Source organism: Hyaena hyaena, unplaced genomic scaffold, assembly GCF_003009895.1.
Source record: "Hyaena hyaena isolate Hyena2069 unplaced genomic scaffold, ASM300989v1 scaffold_124, whole genome shotgun sequence".
Taxonomy (NCBI): domain Eukaryota; kingdom Metazoa; phylum Chordata; class Mammalia; order Carnivora; family Hyaenidae; genus Hyaena; species Hyaena hyaena.
In genome coordinates, this window is record NW_024080755.1 from 299,790 (window position 1) to 323,934 (window position 24,145).

Here is a 24,145-nt window from a genome sequence, read left to right on the forward strand (position 1 = left end):
ATAATATGGTACCAGGAGGAAGAGCAGAGGTAGAGAAAGAAGCCTGTTTGAAGTATAGCCTTTTCTGGACAAAAAGATTGAGTTTTGTTTCAGGCATTTTTAATTGGAGATATCTATGAAATATACAGAGGGAGAGGCCCAGGTGGCAGGGGAAAATTTGGTTGTGAAACTAGTAAGAGATCAGAGCTAGAATATTATTAGGCTTGGGACTGAATCCAGAGGAATTTGTGATATCATTCAGGCAAACTATATAGAGGGGACACAAATGAGGAGTGAAGACCAAATTCAGAAACTGGGAAAGCACAACATTTAGGAAAAGAAACAAGAATAAGACAGAGTAGTCAAAAATATCTGGAGAACCAGCAGAGAGTAATATTTTGGAAACTAAAAGCAAAAAAATATTTTCCTCAAATTAGTGGAAATCAAAATAGGATGTTAATCTGGCGATCAGATGTCAAGAGCAGTATTGTAGGGTAGAGTAGTAGAGGAAGACTGGTAGTAATAGATTGGAGTCAGTGTGAATTGAGGAAGTAGAGAATGAAAATATAAGTGATATTAAATGGAAAATTAGTTTTTAATGGAAGCCTTTCTAATGTACTGTTATTTTGATGATTTTAGTAAATGGAGAATAATAAACACATTTAACTATTTTACTGACTTGAAGCTATCAGTATGAACAATTTATTGTTTTCTTTGCTTATGACAACTATTATTTTAATTAGTATTTATTGGGCTTATACTATATAACAATCATCATCATCATCCTAAAGATTATAAACACTAATGTCATGTAGATTTAATTTAAATCTTAATTTAACCATTTAATAATTGTGTGATTTGGGGCAAGATGTTTAGCTTTTCTTTGGCTCAGCTTCCCCATCTGTAAATATGGGGGTTAGTAGTAATGACCTTAGTAAAGATTGTTGTGAGAATTCAATGAGATTATACTGAAGCACATAGAATGCTGCCTGGCACATAATAAGGTCTCAGAAAATGTGGTGATTATACTTTTTAGTCTCATTTGATAGGTGAAGGAAATAAGGTTCTCAGAGATGAATTACTTTGGGTAGAGAGTGTAGGACAGGGGCACACATCTGGGAAGATTTAAAAACTTCAAAATGTTGAATCTCATCCCAGACCTATTGAATGAGAATCTCTGTAGGGGAGGAGAGAGAACATAACTTTTTTGTAAATCCCTTAGGTGATATTAATGGGTACTATTCAAGAACTACAAGTGTAGAATATAAAGTTAAATAGAGTTAAGTAGGCACATACTCTAAAACTAACTTTCTGTGAAAAGAAATGGATATCACCATTTCTATTCAACATAGTATTGGGAATTTTAGCCAAATCAACTAGGCAAGAAAAGAAAATGAAAGGCATCCAAATTGGAAAGGAAGAAGTAGAATGTTTTCTGTGCCCATATGATATGCTTGTATATATAGAACACCTAGGGACACCACAAAAAACTGCTAGAGCTCATAAATACAGCAAAGTGCAGTATGCAAAATCAACACACAGAAATAAGTTGCATTTCTATGTATGAGCCATAAGTGATCCAAAAAGGAAAATTTTTTAAAAATTCAATTTACAATAGCATCCAAAAGAATAAATATTTAAGAGGTGAAATTTAACCTAGGAGGTGAAAGACTAGTGCACTGAAAACCATATAAACCTTTGCTCAAAGAAATGAAATAAGACCTAAGTAAATTGAAAGACATCCCATATTAATGGATTAGAAAACTTAATATTGTTAAATGACATTATTACCCAAAATGATCTGTAGATTCAATGTAATCCCTATCAAAATTCCAACAGCATCTTTTTCATGAATAGAAAAACCAATCCTAAAATTTATATAGAATCCTAAAGAATCCCAAAGAGCCAAAACTATCTTGAAAAATAAAAATTAAGAATAGAGTTGAAGGACTCACACTTTCTGATTTCAAAACTTATTAAAATGCTGCAGTCATCAAAACAGGATGGTAGTAGAATAACGACAGACATATATAAAAACAGAGTGGAATAGAGAGCCCAAAAGTAAACCCTCATGTATGTGGTCAAATGATTTTTTTTTTTTTAATTTATTTCTAGGAGAGAGACAGCGTGCGCAGGGGAGGGTCAGAGAGAGAGGGAGACACAGACCGAAACAGGCTCCAGGCTCTGAGCTGGCAGTCAGCACAGAGCCCAACGCGGGGCTCAAACCCACGAACTGCGAGATCATGACCTAAGCGAAAGTCGGACGCTTAACCGACTAAGCCACCCAGGCGCCCCCAAATGATTTTTAATAAGAGTACCAAGACTATTCAATGGAAAAGGACAGTCTTTTCAAGAAATGGTACAGAAAACTAGATACCACATTCAAAAGATGAAGTTAGGTCCTTACTGTACAGAATATAGAAAACTTATCTAAAATGGACCAAAGTCTAAAGTTTATGAAGTAAAACAATAAAGCTTTTAGAAGAAATGATATAGGAAACACTGCATCATATTGGAATTGGAGGTGATTTCTGTTGTTTGTACAGACAACAAAAGAAAAAATACATAAACTATATTTCATTAAAATTAAGATCTTTTGTATATTAAAAGACACTCTCTAGAGAATAAAAACGAAACACCCAGAAATAATGGGTTCTGTTTTCTTATAGAAAAAAGTATTTGCAAACCCAATCTTTGATAAGGGATTAATATCTAGAATATTTTTAAAGTAGTCTCTGCACCCAATATGGAACTCAAACTCATGACCCCGAGATCAAGAGTCACATGCTCTATCAACTGAGACTGCCAGGTTCCCCTAGTGTCCAGAATATATGAAGGACTACAACTCAACACTAGGAAAACAACCTAATTAAAAATGGGCAAAGGGCTTGAATAAACATTTCTCCAAAAATATGGCCAATAAGCACAGGAAAAGATGCTCAGCATTGCTAGTCATTAGAGAAATGGAAATCAAAACCACTTCACTCTTTTAGGATGGCTATTATCAAAACAAATCAAAAGTCTCCACACATGATATTCTTAGTGTTAAGGATGCAATCCAAAATCACTCGACTTCTGAAGAATTAGTGAAAAGTGATCTAGTATCATAAGAAAACCATGAGATGCCAAACTCACAGTGATCTAGATATTGGAATTATCAAATATTTTATAACAGCTATTATTGAGCTATGCTCAATGAGTGAGGAAAATGCACTTGCAATAGATGAAAAGACTGGTAATATCAGTGGAGAAATAGAAAGTATAAAAAAATGATGAACATTTTTAATGGCAAAATACGTTATTTGAAATAAAAATGTTAATATGTGAGGAGTTAAGATGGCAGAGAAGTAGGGGGACCCTGGACTTTCCTAGTCCTTCAAATTCAGCTGTATTGAGGTCAGATCACTTAGAACACCCAGGAAGTTGATCTGCAGACTGTCTCCAAGGTTGGAGGGAGACAGTGTGATAGTTGTGAGGTGCATGGAAATGAATTGGGGGGAGAGAAAAACCACAGTCCTGAACCCTTTTCACGGAGAGATAAAAGGGAAAGCAAGAGGGGTTAAGAGAATGCGGCATTGGTTTGTACAAGAGGAAAACCTCTCTGGACCACAGACTGGAGAGTGAGAAGTACTGGGTGTTGCAGGGCTTTTTTGTGTTTTTTGTTTTTGTCTGTTTGTTTTTTGCAAACAGTGTTTGGAGCTCAAACTCTGAGGTTTTCAAAGTGCTTGACTTTCTCCATAGTAGAGCTGTGGCATTAGCTCCTGGGGAGGAGAGAGCTGGCTGCAGACTGCATAGCATGGTGCAGAGATCTCCGGGGTGCATTAAGAGAGAAATTTCCCTTCCCAGAGTACTTTTGGAAGAGGACATACTGCCTCCCCCAGGACAAAAGATCCTGTAGGTCCGAGAAAAAGGCCTTCAACATCAGGGGACAGAGGTGCACCCAGAGGGAATATAACCTTTGCTGCAAGACACATGCAGATTGAAAGTGAAGGGATGGAGAAACATCTATCAGACAACTATATATTAAAATAAAGACTGTAACGAGAGAAGAAAAAGGGCATTATGTCATAATTAAGGCATCTATCTATCAAGATCTCACAATTTTAAATATTAATACCCCCAACTTAAACTCCCAAATACATAAATCAGTTAATAGCAAACATAAACTCCTTGATAATAATACCATAATCATAGACTTTAGTGCCCCACTTTCAGCAATGGACAGATCACCGAAGCAAAACAATGACTTTGAATGACACACTGGACCAGATGGACTTAACAGATATATTCAGAATATTTCATCCTAAAGCAACAGAATACACATTCTTGAGTGCACATGGAACATTTTCCAGAATAGATTACATACTGGGTCACAAATCAGCCTTCAGCAGGTACAAAAAGATCAACATCATACCATGCATATTTTCAGATCACAACACTGTGAAACTTGAAATCAACCACAAAAAATAATTTAGAAAGCCCTCAAATACACAGAGGTTTAAGAACATCCTGTTAAAGAATGAATATGTTAGCCGGGAAATTAAAGAAGAAATTAGAAAAAAAATACCTGGAAGCAAATGAAAATTAAAAAATGACAGTTCAAACATTTGACAAAATACAGCATCCCTTCTTAATAAAGACTCTAGAGAAAGTTGGGATAGAAGGAACCTACTTAAACATCATCAAAGCCATCTATAAGAAGCCTTCAGCAAACATCATCCTCAACGGGGAAAAACTGAGAGCTTTCCCCCTGAGATCAGGAACATGACAGGGATGTCCACTCTCACCACTGTTGTTTAACATAGTGCTGGAAGTCCTAGCATCAGCCATCAGACAACAAAAGGAAATCAAAGGCATCAGAATTGGCAAAGAGGAAGTCAAACTTTCCCTCTTCGCAGATGACATGATACTCTACATCGAAAACCCGACAGATTCCACCAGAAGCCTACTAGAACTGATCCAAGAATTCAGCCAAGTTGCAGGGTACAAAATCAACGTACAGAAATCGGTTGCATTTTTATACACCAACAATGAAGCAACAGAAAGAGAAATCAAGAAACTGATCCCATTCACAGTTGCACAAAAAACCATAAAATACCTCGGAATAAACCTAACCAAGGATACAAGAGATCTGTATGATGAAAACTATAGAAAACTTATGAAGGAAATTGAAGAAGACACAAAGAAATGGAAAAACATTCCATGCTCATGGATAGGAAGAATAAATATAGTTAAGATGTCATTACTACCTAAAGCACTCTACACGTTCAATGCAATTCCAATCAAAATTGCACCAGCATACTTCTCAAAACTAGAACAAACTATCCAAAAATTTGTATGGAACCACAAAAGACCCCGATAGCCAAAGTAATACTGAAAAATAAAACCAAAACGGGAGGTATCACCATCCCAGACTTTAGCCTCTACTACAAAGCTGTCATCATCAAGACAGTATGGTATTGGCACAAAAACAGACCCATAGACCAATGGAACAGAATTGAGAACTCAGAAGTGGACCCAAAAGTATACAGCCAACTGATCTTTGACAAAGCAGGAAAGAATATCCAATGGAAAAAAGACAGCCTTTTTAACAGATGGTGTTGGGAGAATTGGACAGCAACATGCAGAAGAATGAAACTAGATCATTTTCTCACACCATGCACAAAAATCAACTCAAAATGGATAAAGGACCTGAACGTGAGACAGGAAACTATCAACACCCTAGAGGAGAAAGCAGGAAACAACCTCCTTGACCTCCACCGCAGCAACTTCTTACTTGACACATCCCCAAAAGCAAGGGAATCAAGAGCAAAAATAAATGATTGGGACCTCATCAAGATTAAAAGCTTCTGCACAGCCAAGGAAACAACCCAGAAAATTAATAGGCAACCAACGGAATGGGAAAAGATAGTTGCAAATGACATAACAGATAAAGGGTTAATATCCAGAATCTATAAGGAACTCACCAAACTCCACATCCAAAAAAACAACCCAGTGAAGAAATGGGCAGAAGACGAACAGACACTTCTCCAAAGAGGACATCCAGATGGCCAACAGACACATGAAACGATGCTCAGCATCCCTCCTCATCAGGGAAATACAAATCAAAAGCACACTGAGATACCACCTCACGCCAGTCAGAGTGGCTAAAATGAGCAAATCAGAGAACTCTAGATGCTGGCGAGGATGTGGAGAAACGGGCACCCTCCTCCACGGTTGGTGGGAATGTAAACTGGTACAGCCCCTCTGGAAAACAGTGTGGAGGTTCCTCAGGAAACTAACAATAGAACTCCCCTATGACCCAGCAATAGCACTGCTAGGAATTTACCCAAGGGATACAGAAATGCAGAGGCATAGGAGCACATGTACCCCAATGTTCATAGCAGCACTCTCCACAATAGCTAAAACATGGAAAGAGCCTGAGTGTCCATCAACAGATGAATGGATCAAGAAGATGTGGTTTTTCTATACCATGGAATACTACATGGCAATGAGAAACAATGAAATCTGGCCATGTGTAGCAACATGGATGAACCTTGAGGGTGTTATGCTGAGCGAAATAAGTCAGGCAGAGAAGGACAAATATCATATGTTTGCACGTATAGGAGGATTAGGAGGAACTTGACTGAGGACCAAGGGGGAGAAGAAGGGGGGAAATGGTGGGGGAAAGGGAGAGAGACAGACCATGAGAGACTCTTGAATGATGACAAAAACTGAGGACTGATGGATGTGGGGGGAGGGGGGGATGGGCATGGAGGAGGACACTTGTGGGGATGAGCACTGAGTGTTATGTGGAAACTAATTTGACAATAAACTATTTGTAAAAAAAAAAAAAAAATGACAGTTCAAACACTTTGGGATGCAGCAAAGGCAGTCCTAAGAGGAAAGTATATTGCAATTCAGGCCTATCTCAAGAAGGGAGAAAGGTCCCAAAAACACAATCTAAGCTTACACCCAAAAGGAGCTAGAAAAGGAACAGCAAATAAAGCGTAAAGCCAGCAGAAAAAAAAAAAACAAGGGAAATAATAAAGAAATAATACGGAAATTGGTTGCATTTCTATACATCAATAATGAAGCAGCAGAAAGAGAAATCAAGGAATCGATCCCATTTACAATTGCCCTGAAACCATAAGATACCTAGGAATAAACCTAACCAAACAGGTAAAAGATTTGTATGCTTAAAACTATAGAAAGCTTATGAAAGAAATTGAAAAAGACACAAAGAAGTAGAAAACATCACATGCTCATGGGTTGGAAGAACAAGTATTGTTAAAATGTCTATACTACCCAAACAATCTACACATTCAATGCAGTCCCTATCAAAATGACACCAGAATTCTTCACAGAGCTAGAACAAATAATTCTAAAATTTGTATGGAACCAAAAAAGACCTGAATAGTCAAAGTATTGTTGAAAAAGAAAACCAGAACTGGAGGCATCACAGTTCCCGACTTCAAGCTGTATTACAAAGCTATAATAATCAAGATAGTATGGCACTGGCACAAGAATAGATACATAGATCAATATAACAGAAGAGAACCCAGAAATGGACCCACAAATTTATGGACAATTAATCTTTGACAAAGCAGGAAAGAATATCCAATGGGAAAAACAGTCTCTTCAGCAAATTATGCTGGGAAAACTGGACAGTGACATGCAGAAGAATGAAACTAGAAGACTTTCTTATACCAGACACAAAAATAAATTTAAAATGGGTAAAAGACCTAAATGTAATACAGGAAACCCTCAAAATCATGCAGGAGAAAACAAGGAGCAACCTCTTTGACCTTGGCCACAGTAACTTCTTACTAGACATGTCTCCAGAGGCAAGGGAAACAAAAGCAAAAATGAACTATTGGGACCTTCTCAAGATTAAAAGCTTATGCACAGTGCAGGAAACAAAACTAAAATGCAACTGACAGAATAGAAGACATTTGCAAATGACATATTGGGTAAAGGGTTAGTAACTATAAAGAACTTATCAAACTCAATACCCAAAGAACAAATAATCCAATGAAGACATGGGCAGAAGACATAAATAGACACTTTTCCAAAGAAGACATCCAGATGGCTAAGAGACACATGAAAAGATGCTCAACATCACTCATCATCAGGGAAATCAAAATCAAAATCACAATGAGATACCACCTCATACCTGTCAGAATGGCCTAAATTAGGAACTCAGGAAACAATAGATGTTGGCAGGGATGCAGAGAAAGGGGAACACTTTTGTACTGTTGATGGGAATGCAAAGTGGTGCAGCCACTCTGGAAAACATTATGGATGTTCCTCAAAAAGTTAAAAACAGAACTACCCTATAACTCAGCAATTGCACTACAAGGTATTTATCCAATGGGTACAAAAATGCTGATTGAAAAGGGCACATGCACCCCAATATTTATACCAGCACTATCAACAATAGCCAAATTATGTAAAGAACCCAAATATACATTCACTGATGAATGGATAAAGAAGATGTAGTATATATGTACAATGGAATATTACTTGGTGATCAAAAAAAAAATGAAATCTTGCCATTTTCAACAGTGTGGTTGGAACTAGTGTGTATTATGCTAAGCAAAATAAGTCAGCCAGAGAAAGACAAATATCATACAATTTCACTCCTATGTGGAATTTAAAAAACAAGACAGATGAACATAGGGGAAAGGAAAGAAAAATAAGATAAAAATAGTGAAGGAGGGGGGCCTGAGAAGCTCAGTTAGTTAATCATCTGACCATTTTGGCTCAGTTCATGATCTCAGGGTTCGTGGATTGAGCCTTGTGTTTGGCTTTATGCTGGCAGTGCAGAGCCTCCCTAGGATTCTCTCTCCCTCCCTCTTTTGCTGCCCTTCCTCCCTCAGGATAAATAAATAAACTTAAAAAAAGAGACAGGGGGGGAGGCAAACCATACCAGAGTCTTAAATACAGAGAACAAACTGAGGGTTGCTGGAGAGAGGTGGGTGGGTGGATGAGCTAAATGGGTGATGGGCATTAAGGAGGGCACTTGTTGGGATGAGCACTGGGTGTTACATGTAAATAATGAATCATGGGTTCTACTCCTGAAGCAAATACTACATGGTATTTTAACTATCTTGGATTTAAATAAATTAATTAAAAAATAAAAATAATAAAATGAGGATAATCATACCTTAAAAAAAGAGTCACCAAATGAGTTTAATAGCAGAATGGAGCTGATAGAAGAGCCAGTGAACATGAAGATAGATCAATAGAAATTGTCCAATCTGAAAACGCAAAGATAAATAAAATGAAACAACAAAAAAATAGAAACATAGGGACTTGTGGGATAGTTTTAAAAGTTCTAACATTCATGTAATTGGAGTCTCTGAAGGAGAAGAACTAGAATTAGCAGAAAATATATATGAAGAAATCGTGGCAGAAAAATTCTTAAATTTTCTAAAAGACATTAATTTACAGATTTGAGAAGTTAGCAAACCCAAATTGGAGAAATTCAAAGAAATCCATGCCTACTAACCTAATAATAGTCCAACAATTGAAAAGCTAAAGAGAAAATTTTGAAAACAGGGAATAATAAATCTAATGACTATGTACCTGTCAGTATAAGTAATGAAATCCAGAAGACAGTGGAATAACATCTTGAAAGTATTGGAAGAAAATTTTCTCTAATCAGTGAAAATATCCTTCAAAAATGAAGTTAAAATAAAGACATTTTCAGATAAGTAAAAATTAAGGGAATCCAATGCCATCATGCTTTACCAACAAGAAATACCAAAGGAAGTCCTCTAAGTAGAAGCAAAGATGACACTAAAGAGAAACTCAGGTCATACTGAATGAATTAAAATAATCAGAAATGGAAAATATAGAGATAAATATAAACACCTATTTTTTCTCCTGTTCTTAAAAAATACACATGATTGCTTAAAGCAAAAAATATATTGTCTTGTGGAATTTATAATGTATGTAGAGACAGTTTGTATACTTGTATGTCACATGCATATGTGACAGCTGTAACAAAGGACTGGAAAAGGGAACTGGTAAATGGATCATTACGGTCCTATATAACTCAGAAAACCATGAGTAGAAGGGAACTTTCTCAACCTGATAACCTGTATGAAAAGCTTATGGCTACTATTACACTTAATGGTGAAATATTGAATACCAATATCATGCATAATGGTGACATATTAAATACTTTCCCACAACAATTGAGAATAAGGCAAGGATGCCCATTCTTTTCACTTCTATTCAGTATGGCTCTGGATGTCCTAGCCATTTTAACTATTTCAATGAAATAAGGAAAAAGAAACATATAAAGATCAGAAAGTATAAAAATAAAATTGCCTCTATTTACAGGTTACATGCTTGCTACATAGAAAATTATAAGGAATTTACAAAACAATTACTAAAATTAGTAAGTCAATGTAGTAAGGCTATAGAATACAAGGTATATGTTTTAAAATCAGTTGCTTTTTTTATATACTAACAGCAAACAATTGAAAAGTAGAATAAAAATAACATTCAAACAGCCTAAAAAAAACAAAATGGAAAGAAATTTAACAAAAGACATCAGGGACTTCTACACTGTAAACTACAGAGCATTGCTGATAGAAATTAAGGAAGACCTAAATAAAAAGATCTGTCATGTTCATGGATTAGAAAACTCAATTTTATTAATAGTTCTCTTCAAATTGATCATAGGTTCAACAGAATCTCAGTATAAGTCCCATTAAATTTTATTATGCCTTGACAAGCTGATTCTAATACTTATATGGAAATGGAAGTTACCTAGAATAGCCAAAACAACTTTTTTAAAAACTAAATTTAGGAGTCTATATGCCCTGATTTCAAATTTTGCCAAAAAGGTATAGTAATCAAGATAATGTGTCATTGGCTTAAAAATAGGCACATATGTACCACTGGAATAAAGGAGTCCAGAAATAGCCCTGTGCATATAGGGTCAGTTGATTTTCAACAAAGGTAGCATGGCAATTCCATGGAGAAAGGAAAGTCTTTTCAGTAAATGGTGCTGGAACTATTGGACATCCATTGCAAAACAATTATTGTTAAATCTTCACACCATATTAAAAGTTAACTCAGAAGGGGCACACACCTAAAGATAAAAGCTAAAATTATGAAACTTCTAGAAGAAAACATAATGGGAAATCTTTGCCATCTTGGGATAAGCAATGAGATGACACACAGAAACATGAGCCATGAAAGAAAAAAAAAATTACATTGGATTTAAAATAAATTTGAAAAAAACACTATAAAGAAAATCAAAAGACCAGCCACAGACTTAGAGAAAATATTTGCAATACATATATCTGCCAGTGTACTGTTATCTAGAATATAATGAACTTGTACAACTTAATAAGTTAACAAAACTGGTTATAAAAGGGGGGAAAGATTTGAACTTCACAAAAGGGCATGCACCAATGACATATGAAAAGATACTCAACATCTTTAGTCATCAGGAAAATACAAATTAAAACCACAATGCAGAAGCACTGTACATCCATTTAATTAAAATTAAAAAGACTGGTCACGTCAAGTGTTGGCAAGAATGTGAAGCATCTGGAATTAATATGGTAGTGATGAGAATGTAAAATAAATGGTACAACCACTTTTGAAAATTGTTTTTGCAATTTCTTAAAACATAGAGCATACATTTACTGTATGACCCAGCCCTTCTACAACTAGATACACCAAAGAATTAAAACATACGTCCACACTAAGTTTTTAGTAACTTTATTCACAACAGCCAAAAACTGAACATAACTTAAATGTCCATTAAGTGGTAAACGGATAAACAAAATTGCCATAGGAATACTCAGTGATATAAAAAACATCTGCTTATAGGCAACATGGATGCATCTCAAAATGATACTATGAATGAAAAAAGCTAGATACAGAAGAACACATACTACATACAATGCAAACTGTATGTGACAACAAGCAGGCATGTGACAAGCCAATCAGTGGTTGCCTGGGTGAGAATAAACAAATTGTAAAGATGCAGCGGACGCTTTAGGGATTGATAAAAATTGTATATATAATTTCTTGATTGTGGTGGTGGTTTCAGGAGTGTATTGTGACAGCCAAAACTCATAGGATTGTATGTTGTAAATGGATGTACTTTATGTAAAGTATTCATATATAAAAATGAAGAAAAAAGTCCTTGATACCAGAATACTGTAGGAGCCTTGTATTTTGTGTCCTTTCTTCCAGAAATATGAATTTATTTTAGTAGATTTGCTTCCTTGGTACCTGGTACTGTTGGTCGTTGTACTTTCACAAAGCCTGGCTCTAGGTACCTTATAGCATTTTTATATGAGACTTTAAACTCTGTAATGGCAGGACTTCGTTTTGTTTAATGCTCTGTCTCCAACAGTATGAAAGAGATAATTATGAATTAATAACTGCTTCAAAAGGAGAAGTATAAAATGATGTGAAAACATATAATAAGGGAACTTAATGTGGACTAGGAGTTGAAGAAGATCTCTCCAAGCAAGTGACGTTCAGACTGAAGTCTCAGGCTGATAGAGATTAGCCAAGTGACAGATCTGAGTGTAAATGTTGGAAAGTTGGGTGTATAAGTCAAGAGCACAGAGAGAGGTTTGGGCTGCAACTATTAAATCTGGGAGTCATCCAGGAAAAAATTATTGAAATAAAATAATAAAACCCTGAGGAACACCATGATTTTCAAAGCAAGGAAAAGGAAAAAGTCAGCAAAGAGCTTGAGAAGTAGGCAGGAAACATTACTGTGTGACGAGGAATTCACCTTGGGGAGAGAGCGTTTGAGAGAGTGATCAATCCACATTACTTGCTGCCAATCTGTCCATAAGGACTACGAAGCAGCAAATTGGAGGTCCCTCCTTATCTTTAGGGAAAGCCAACAGATGAAGGTAGTAAGAAAGGGCAGAAACCAGGTTGTGAAATGGGTTGAGCAGTGGGAGAAGAGGAAATGGTGGTCATGAGTGTACACAAGTCCTTGAAGCTAAGTTTCTCTGGAGAAGATAGAGAGTCCAGTAAGCCAGAGTGGTGTGAGGTCAGTGGAGGGTTTTTAGTGGAGAAATGTTGTTTTGATATGAGAGGTATTTGAACATATTAAATGCTGGTGGATCAAAGACCATGGAGAAGTAGAGGTGAAAATTCAAGAGGGAAGCATAGTTCCCAGAGAAGATAGGAAGGTGCACAGGTAGAAGGACTGGTGGTAATTTTAGAAGAAAACAAAACAAGATAAAACTAAAAATCAGGTTGGGGCGCCTGGATGACTCAGTCTGTTACGCTTCGGCTCAGGTCATGATCTCACAGCTTGTGAGTTTGAGTCCCATGTCGGGCTCTGTGCTGACAGCTCAGAGCCTGGAGCCTGCTTCGGATTCTGTGTCTCCCTGTCTCTCCATCCCAGCTCACACTCTGTCTCTCTCTCTCAAAAATAAATAAACATTAAAAAAAACGTAAAAATAAAATAAAAATCAGAAGGCAACCCACATGACATGACCATCAATAGGGGCCTCTAACTATCTGAGTATATATCTCCCTATACTTCTGTGACTCTATTTGTGTGGTAAAATCTACTAAAGACACTGCTAGATCAGAGGAAAATATTAAGAGGCTCAATACCAAATTATATTCCTTAAAGCACTGAATTAATTAATTTTCCTACCAACTCTATAGGTGAGTTCCTGTTTTCCTATATGATTATCCTCTACCACTACCAGTCTGGGCATTATGACTGACCTTAATCTTTGCCAATCTGACAAATAAAATATATTATTTTATGTGTTGGTTTAATTAGCATTTCTTTGATTGTTGCATGATGTTGAATTTATTTATCTGAATTTATTGACCATTTATATTTCTTTTTGTTTTCCTGTGAACAGTCTGCTCATGTTCTTTGTTCATCTTTCTGCATTTTTCTTCTTACTGATTTATATGAGCTCTTAGTAAATTAAGGAAGGTAGCTAATTATTTAGTGTCATGTGTTAGAAATTTTGCATCTGAATTTATTGTTTACCTTTTGAAAAATTAGGAGATGCATCTTAAAGGATGAATTGGAGTTTATTGTGGGAGTAAAGAGAGGAAAGGCATTCTAGGTAGAAGAAATAGTATTACAAATACTGTGGAAGTTTGTAGCCATATAGTGAGTACTGGGGAATGTCATTTTAAATATGCTTTAGTTACGAAGGGTATAGTTTTCTTATTATCTTATTGGGAATCTTGTTTTACTTAGTGATATTATATTATTTTGAATTAATTTTGGTGGTCCAACCATCAGTTAACTAATTCTTTTGTACCTAGTTGTTGCTTAATGAATCCTGGTCAGTTTATTAGAAACAGTTTGTAAATGGCCAAAGGAAGTTTTTGGGGGCCTAAAATTGACCATATGCTGCTTAAATTATTACTACACACACACACACACACACACACACACACACACACACACACACACACACAATGTTAATAATTGCTGACATGTTTAAGGCAAAGCCTAAATGGTTAAAATGCAGTTTTTATTTGTCTATTTGTTTCTAGAAATGAAGTCAATGGAACATGACAGTGGCCAGTTAAGTGAACTTCAAAAACAAAAGAGTGAATTAATACAAGAATTATTTACTCTGCAGAGAAAACTTAAGGGTAGTATCTTTATGAACTAGTTTATTTTGCTGATGAATATAGTTAACTACATGTAACAGGGTCATATTAGTCTTTCAGATTGTACTAAGTTATAGGGATATAGTATTATTATTGGTATAAAAAAGCAATAGGTAAAATACTAAAATTATAAGTGTTAGATCTGATAGTTTTTTATTTTATTTTTTTAATGTTTTATTTATTTCTAGGAGAGAGAGAGAGACAGCGTGAACAAGGGAGGGTCAGAGAGAGAGGGAGTCACAGACTGAAACAGGCTCCAGGCTCTGAGCTGGCAGTCAGCACAGAGCCCGACGCGGGGCTCGAACCCACGAACCGCGAGATCATGACCTAAGCGAAAGTCGGACGCTTAACCGACTAAGCCACCCAGGCGCCCTGAGATCTGATAGTTTAATGTCATAAAATTTTTTAAGATCTTTTTTGTGCCTTTAATTGCTATGTTAAAGTAGGAAAATAAAAATCATTAGTGTATACATTTTATATAAAGCACCAAAACTTTGAGTATTGTTCTTAAGAATGAATGAAGGTCACTCTTATGTTTTTTTTTAATTGTAAGCATTTTCTTAACTTTTTAGTTTTTGAAGATAAAAAGAATGAAGCCATTTGTACTACCAAATACCTAGAGGCAGAAAAAGTAAAAATCAATGAAAAGCCTCAAAATGATGCTGAATGCTTAAGGTAAGAATTCCCTATTATATTTTGGTATAAAATCTAGTAATTTTTCATGTTGTCAAAGAGATTTCAGCATAAAATTAAATGTGTAATTTAAGTTCCAAATAAAGACATTAATTCCTTATATGTGTATTGTGAAGAATGCTAATGAGGAAACGCTTCACTAGCTAAAAAGTACTACATGTAAGTTTCACAATGTTGATAATAGTGAAATCAGTTTTATCTTTCTTTCTACCCCATGGACTCAGTGCTGTTCACATGCCAATAGATTGAGACAAAGTATTGATTGGTTCCACAACCTCCCTTTCTGTTATTCGTAACTTTTTATTTTTATTTATTTAAAAATTTTTTAATGTTTATTTATTTTTGAGAGGAAGAGACAGAAGTGAGTAGGGGAGGGTCAGAGAGAGGGGGAGACAGAGAATCTGAAGCAGGCTTAAGGCTGTTAGCTGTCATCACAGAGCCCGACATGGAGCTCAAAGTCACGAACCCCGAGATCATGACCTAAGCCGCGGTCAGACGCTTAACCATCTAAGCCACTCAGGTGCCCGTATTCATAACTTTTAAAAAAATGATTGAAATTGTCTTTTATCTCTTTAGATCTAAGGGGAAAAAATCACAAATTCCCATTTTTTTGAAAGTTATTACTACCGGTTTGATGCTGAAAGAATGAAATGTATTTTCTGTATGGAATGTTTAGATGCTTTTTATGTATTTGGATAATGAAAGAAAGGCTGGCGTTTGAAATAGCCAAGAGAAAGCCTTTGGTTTATTAATTTTACTATTATTTATTAATAATTCAATGTTATATTTGCTGGCTTCATTTCAAAGATGTTCATATACATTCTAGGCTAAATACAAGGAAAAAAACCTCATTATTGAAACTATGAGAAGCAAATGAAGCCTTCTTTTACATAAATCATATAGAAATATGTCCGCTAGAGCTGAACAAATGCTTCATATTAGCAGTGTATTGCCTTAGGCCGTACTTTTAGTAGATTGTGATAAAATATTTGCAATTTAATTTTATGTTAAGTTTTATAAGCATGAAATATCAATCTCTTGGGTGATATGTGTGATGCAGGATGAGTTTCTGTAATGACAATCTGCTCATTGATTTTTTTACACTTTTAAAAATGATAATGCCCACTGGTATCGTTACGGTTAGTAGTGTAAGGGCTTCCGATGTGAACTCCAGTTTTGTGGGTTTATCACTGAGTCATAAAAATTTGCCCTGGGTTAAAATTAAACACACAAAGTCTGTTAGAGTGTTTTTTTCCTTCACAGATGGTGACAGAGGAAATCTGAATAGAAAGAAACATCAGTCTATATACATTGTCCATTTTTTGCATTTCAGCAGTTATTAAATGAAATACCAATTATTTACCAGTTCCCACTTCAGATTATTTGATATGTGTAGCTTAGTTTGCCAACCAGTATGTTCTATGAAAGTTATTTCAAGTGTAAAGAATCAAGTCACGGTACTGAATGTAATGATTTCAGGAATTTAGGGCCATAAGTCTTATAATTAGGATAGCAAGAGTCTAATGATGGCAAAAAAATGATATGACATTTATTCAATATCATGAAGGGCAAAATTAAGCAGGTTTTATCCCTAAACTTTGGAATATTCTTTTTCATCTGTGTGTCCAAATGTATACTGAATTCTGTTGCCTTTTTCTTAAATTTTCAGGTTTAACTTCTATTGGTATAGATGCTATTTTTATGGCAGGGTTTCTCAAACTTCACACTGTTGACATTTGGGGCCAGGTTATTCTTTGTTGTGAGAGGACAATCCTATGCAATTTGAGACGTTTAATAGCATCCCTGGCCTCTGCCTGCTAGAGGCCAGTAGCACCTTCCACCCCAGCCTCGACAACCAAAAATGTCTCCAGATATTGCCAGATGTCCCCTGGGCAGAGACGGTTGGGTATAATTGTCCCCAGTTGAGAACCAGTTTTATTTTAAGGTTATTATAATTGTACTTCTACTTTTATTAAACTCTAACCAGTAAGAAAGCAATTATAAAAAAATTAATATTAGTTTATTTCTATGAGCTTATTGTTTCTACTTTTAGTAATTGGGAATTTTTATGCATATTTTATTCTGTCTATATTATTGGAATTCTTTCATAATGATTTTTTAAGTTAATCTGCCATGTTCAGGTTATTTGTTGGACTCTACCTTGATGTCATCCATTATTGCAGAGAATTGGTACTTACATTCACAGTGGTTAATGGTCTCTCCGTGAGGTAATCTTTTCCTATTTACAAATAACAAGATGCTTATTTATTTAAAAGATTCTATTTTGAAGAGTGTGGGATCGTTAATTAACACCTGTTAAGTCAGCTAACGTGTAGATTATTGCTATGATTAACACTTATAGTCAAAGTTTGGGTTAATTCATAAGAAGCTCCCAGAAGATTGTACAACTGTAACTGATCTAGTTGTTGTTGTTGTTATTGTTTTTTTTTCATATAGTTCAGGGAGGATAAAAATGATAAGTCTCAGGTTCTTGAGAGGCAGTAACCATAGAGATTAAGATTATAAACCCCTTAGAATCCCAGCTCTGCCATTTACTAAATTAGTAGCCTTGGACAAACAGTTTAACTTGTCTCTCTGCCTCAGTCTCGATATCTACAAAATGAGATTCATAATAGCAGCTACCTCACAAGATTATAGTAAAAATAAGAAATAACTTAATATATATAAGGCCTTTAGAACAGTGTTTGGAACGTAGAAAATGCTCTATAATTAGATATAATTATATAATTACGTATACATTTTTACTTCATATTATCTAGGTGGATTTCGTGACTTTAAAGCTTATTTCTCATTTTTTCTTCCACCTGTCCTTTAAATGCAGGGGATCCCTAAAGGCTAATCATTGATTGTCTTCTTACTTTGTATTCTTTATAGGCTAGCTCACATGTTCTAATGGTTTTAGTTATCACATGTAGAGAACTTCCAAATATTTGTCCCAAATCTCTCTTTTCTAAGCTCCAGTCCTTGAATACCCAACAGTTTAATATATACCTAGATCCGAAGTGATGCTGCCCTGATTAAATAAGCAAAAGAGCAAAAATTAAAGTCTTATCAGAAGTTCAAAGGTCTTGTCTGTGACCATAACTACTCCGAACATGCCCGTTCTGGTCTGATCTCAGAAGCTAAGCAGGGTCAGGCCTGGTTAGTACCTGAATGGGAAGTTCAAAGGTCTTCATAATCTGTCCCTTCCATTATCTCCCTGCATTTTTATCATATATCCTATACTACTAGTGCACCAGAGTACTATTTATGGAATTCCAAATATGTCAGAGGACTTCACACGTCTGTATCTTTCTTCTCCAAGAACTAAAATCCAACTTAGTCCTTAAGGCCCCGCTCACATGTCATTTTTTGTGGGTTTTGCTCAAATCTAAAATGTAGCAGCCATTTTTGACCTATTTACAAACCTCATCATTCTCACCCTACCCTAATCCATTACCAAATTTTATTGATTTTGTCTGCAAAATATTTCTTGAATCCTTCCAATTCTGTCTCCCCATCGCTAACTTCCTAGTCCTAGCCACTACTCTCTCTAACCCGGATCGCAGCAACAGTATCCCTGCTTCTCTACTTCTTTCCCATTCATCCACTCTGGAACAGGCCAGTCCATGGTAAACTGAGTCACGTCACCCGCTTATTAAAGTCATTCAATGGCTTCATAATGAGCATAATAAAACCTAAAGTCCTTAGTATGGCCTTGTCACAACATGGCCTCTGACCACCTCGGTGATGTTATTTTCAGCCATGGTCCCCTCTTCACTCTGCTCCCTCAAGTAATCCAAGCTTTTTTCCATTTAAGGACCCCTGTCTCTGCCTTTCCTTCTCCCTAAATTGCCTGCTAGCCCTTCTGCCTGCCTGTCTCCTACCTAGGTGGAACATTTCCTGTCCTTTAGATCTCAGTTGAAATGTTGGCTCAGAGAAGGCTTCCCTCTGTTATTTTTTTAAGTAGCACCCCATATTTTTCCTTTATAGCACAGATTCTATTTTGTAATTACATATTTGTGTGATTTATTTTGTCAGTATCCATCTTTGCCGTATGCTCAGCAAGAGAAGGGGTCTGGTCCACTCAGTTTACCAGTGTACCCTCATCGTTAGGACATTGGTACAGAGCTTGGCATAGAAGAGGCATTAATAAATAAATGAATAAATGAATGTAAAAAATTGTGAAAAGTCTCCTCCACTTTTCCTTTCTCTGTGTTCATAGAGAGTATGTTCATAATTCTGTTATATCATTAATCATATTCTATGACAGTTATGTGTGTCAGTCTATCCCATTTGACTGAGAATTCCCTCTGCTTCCTGTTCATTTTTTTATCAGCCTCACATCTAGCACAATCAAGGGCACATAATGTTCAATAAATATTTGTTCCAATGATTGAGTCTACATATAATTTTGTTTTCATTACAAAGAAGTTAAAGTCCTTCACTTATTTTCAATGTTATTTGCAAAAACATGGTATATTCTCATACTGGAATAACCCCATGGAATTCTTTCTTCCACTCCTGATTTTTTTCTTCCATGTGGAAAAAGTTTCCCAGATTTAACCCTCTCAGCCTTCCCCCAATACCCTCATTTGTTTTTTGAAGGTGAAGAGGAGTGACTCAATCTGACTGGTGAGTTTGGCAAGGTAAACTGGAGTCAGCCCCTTTCTTCTCCCTATCTCTTTGGAAGTTTGCCTACCTCAGAGACTATGTTCCACTCTGCTCTTCTATCCCTTAAGTTTTACAGTGATAGAACTACATGAGAGAAAGCTTGTGGCATCCAACTGTGCCTTTAATGGTGTGTGTTATGTTAGTCTCATTCTGGGGCTCAATATTACTCAGTCCTGTGCTTGCACTTATAAGCCACATTCTCCAGAATCTGCTATATTTCGTAGTAAATGTGGTATCTTCTGCTTTCCTTATTTCTCAAGTGGGCAGAATTCAGACAGGAAAGAAGAATGTTATATATTGGGCCCTTTCAAACTCCCAAAACATAACATTTTTTTTTATTATTACCCAACACCCAGGTCAACAAAATACAGCTCTTGATCATGACTTTTTATTTGTTCCAAATAGTGACATACCAGACAACTTGAAACATTCCAGATGTTTTTCTTACCCACAAAACTTCTTTCTAGAAGGGTTTTACATTTTTTTATAACCAATATTCGTGCCTGTTTAATACAATAGGAAGTTTATTTCAGAAACGAAGCTGCAAAGTCAACAGCATAGGGTTTTCCTTCTGAACATTTGAAGATGGTGTGGTTTTGTGAAGAGATATTTGCAATGGAAACTGCACAAAAGTTAACATACACCTCCTGAGAGACTCTGAATGCATTTATATGAAATAGTAAATCAATGCTGTTGCCTTTTCAGTGAAAAAGTCATTCAGTTAAGTTGGATGTAGAGGTCACATTGATGGTCATTCGATTTATAAGAAGGCATAAATACATGATGGTATTCAAACACTCCCAACCTCTCTAAAAGATACACAGATAAATACGTATATTTATATTTTTTATTTTATCAAATGTGTAGAGGTGTTTTTAAATTCTGAGAGTAGGCTATGTTGACTGAATCCAAAATTCAAAAACTACAAAAATGTAAAACATCAAAGTCCCTCTCTTATCACCTTACTCCAGAAGCCCCCTGTGTAGTCATTGTTGAAAGTTTCACATATATCCTTTCAGGGTTTATGTATCTCTGTGTTTGTCTATGTGCACACATACATGCTGTGTGTGTGTGTGTGTGTATGTGTGTGTGTGTGTGTATGTGTGTGTGTGTGTGTGTCTAGTGTAGCACTTACTGGGCTGTAATTTGCTTTATTATTTAGCTAAACATTACTGACATTTCCCATGTTAGTTTGTACTTAACAGTGTCATTCTTTTTTAATGCTAATGCATGGAGATGCCATATTTATATCGCCTTTCTCCCTGCGATGGATGTACAAGAGTTTTTAGAGTTTCATAATTGAAACATATAGATATATCCCTAAATACTTGTGGGAGTGTTTCTATAACAGTATTTAGAATAAACATTGGAGCACCTGGATGGCTCAGTCAGTGAAGCGACTGGCTCTTGATTTCGGCTCAGGTCATGATCTCACAGTTTATGAGTTCAAACCCCGCATTGATTGGGCTCTATGCTGACAAGCACAGAGCCTGCTTGGGATTCTCTCTGTTCTTCTCCCTCTGCCCCTCCCTGCTCGTTCTCTCTCTTTCTCAAAAATAAACATTAAAAAAATAGAATAAGCATTATTTAGTAGAGGAACAATAATTGTTATCCCCGCGACACTGAGAAAATAATGCACATGTATTTTGCAGTACTCTGTATTATCAACAAAAATGAACTCAAAGTGGGCAAGTATAACAAGATCTCAGCATTAAAGTTTCTGGAAAATAATAGTCAAGTAATTACATATCTGTAGCCAACCCAGACCACCTCTCTCTCTCTCTCTCTTTCTCCAGCAAAAAAAAAAAATGAAATCTCTATTTAATTCCAGGATTATTCTTAGCTGTGTTGAATATTTCTGTTGACTCTGCATCTTTTCTAGTAAAACTTCATCATTTATTCACTAACAGAAGTGTCTCTACAGCATTGATTATGTAGCCTTCAAGCTAATAGAAATCTCCTGTTTTGTGAATTCTTGGCACATTCTACGGTTATTAAAACTTCTAAGTAAATACAAGGGAAATTTTGATGACAGAGTCAATTGATTATTTTGAACATTGTATTCTGATATAAATCTGACTACTTGTAAATGTTCCTAAACTTTGAAATAATTTTGCTTATTTGTTGTACAAGCCATGTGTAATGTTAAAGTAATCGTTTTCAAAAATCATTAATGTCTTTGATGGAAAACAGATTTTTTTCCATTTTCATATGTTTACCTTTGCAAATAGCCCCTTTTGGCATGGGGGGAGGGAAGGTGATAGAAAGTATGTGGTTAAAGAAGATGCCTAATTCAGCTCACCCAGGATTTGTAATAATACATGCTGGCAGGACCCCTCTCTCTTTTACCTCTTCTGCAGCAAATCTCTCTCGTTCAGCCTGCCACACCTGTGAAGGTTTGTACTTATCTGCTGGTGGCCTGGACTGAGGAAAGGCATAATTAGAACACCAAAATCTTGCTTTCATACATTCAATTTTGAAACCTATTTTCAGAAATAAATTGTATATGAGAGAGGATGACCCACATGTCTTCAAAAATAGTATGTATTTAAGTGGCACTAAAATAATTTTCATATGAGTTAATACAGAGAAGGAATGTTAAGAAACTCAAGCCATGGAAACACTAGCAAAAAGTAGATAGAACCACTTATTAAACCTCTAGTGTGATTAAGGAAACCAAAATGGATAAGATTAATGGACTTAACATATAAGGTTTAAAATTCCATGTGTCAAAAAGTCAGCATCATGGAATGATAAACTGGGAGAAATTTATAGTATTTACGACAAACAAAAGGTAACAGCTTACCAAATAATCAGCTGATAAAAAATCAGTCAGAAAACACTAAAATTGATAGTTTTCATTCATGTATTTTTCCAACAAACACATAGAATGCATACTTGGTATCGTACACTATACAAGTTAGTAGGAATAACAGGACAAATAAGTCAAATAGTAATTCAATTATACCGCTTACCAATTAAATGCAAATTGAAACCAGTAAATATCATTTTTCTATCAAATTTTGAAAGACATTCTTAAGTTACCATACCAAAATTGACAAGGGTGTGGTGCAGACATAATATATTGCTGTGGCAGTATTCATTGCATATGTTTGGAATGCAATTAGATGTACATAAAATAAATCATCGTAAGCATTTAAAAATGTTTATGCCATTTAATCTAAGAATTCCACTTATGAGCTCTATCCCAAGGAAAACAATTCTAAGTACAAAATAAACTTCATGTGCAAAGGTGTGCCTAGAATTGTTTTTTATGGCAGGAAAAAATAGAAACAACTTCTACATGAACGATTAAGTTAACTGGTGCAGCTGCTTGGACTACTACATTTTTTTCTCATATGGTATTAACTGCCATGTGTAATTAACTGGAGGAAATGTAAGTAATAATATTAAGCAAAAGAAAAAGCTAGGAAGTAAATTACATAGTCACTATTGTAAGGAAACAAAAGACCACGATGAAATATACCTAAATTTTAGTGTCATTGAGTTTGTGAACTAGGACATTGGGTGAAATTTTTCCTTCTTTCCACTTAAATAGTACTTGTGTGCAGTTCTGTAGCTAAAAAGAGTGTTCTTCCAGTAAGGCTTTTCTTTAGCACTTAGAAGTAACTGAAAATATTAGAATAGCGCAGGAAATCATAAAAATACATGGAACATAAGTTTTGCAAAGCTAACTAGCAATATTGGCCCATCCTTGTCATTATTTGATGATTCAGAGAAAGGTGACAGTAACCAATGCAAACTGCCCTTAGTTATTGTGCAGTAGGTGAAGGAAGTCCTTCTTGATTCCTGTAGGCAATCAGTCTATGCACTGAAGCATGAGATCTGCTTACCCTTATATAGCTTTGGCTAGCTGCAAATGTATTAATATTCATACCATTATTATCTAGCCTCTTTTAAAGCTAGCAACAGCAATTTTTTCTTTAAGTGCAGATCTAAATTCTACAGCTTGATTATATGCTGAATAGTGAAATACTTCCTATAATTTGCTCTAAATGCCCTCCTTAATTTCAGTAGTCTCTCATTTTTATTGTTAGCTAACTGAAAGGGAAAGTGCTCACCGCCCAGTTCTGAGGGGCATAAACAAATCTTAGGGAACCTGCAATCCATTTGAACTGAAAAGAGGGAGGAGCAAGGATGGATG

General features: G+C 35.7%; 1 protein-coding gene across 1 annotated transcript in view; it reads left to right on the top strand.

The window, feature by feature from the left end:
- The window catches only part of CCDC172 (coiled-coil domain containing 172), a 58,114-nt gene that overhangs the window by 26,845 nt on the left and 7,124 nt on the right, over positions 1–24,145 (top strand). Inside the window, exons 6-7 of the mRNA XM_039237346.1 lie at positions 14,494–14,595; positions 15,186–15,288. Of these exons, the coding sequence (XP_039093277.1) occupies positions 14,494–14,595; positions 15,186–15,288 (205 nt within the window). The remainder of the gene's footprint in view (positions 1–14,493; positions 14,596–15,185; positions 15,289–24,145) is intronic.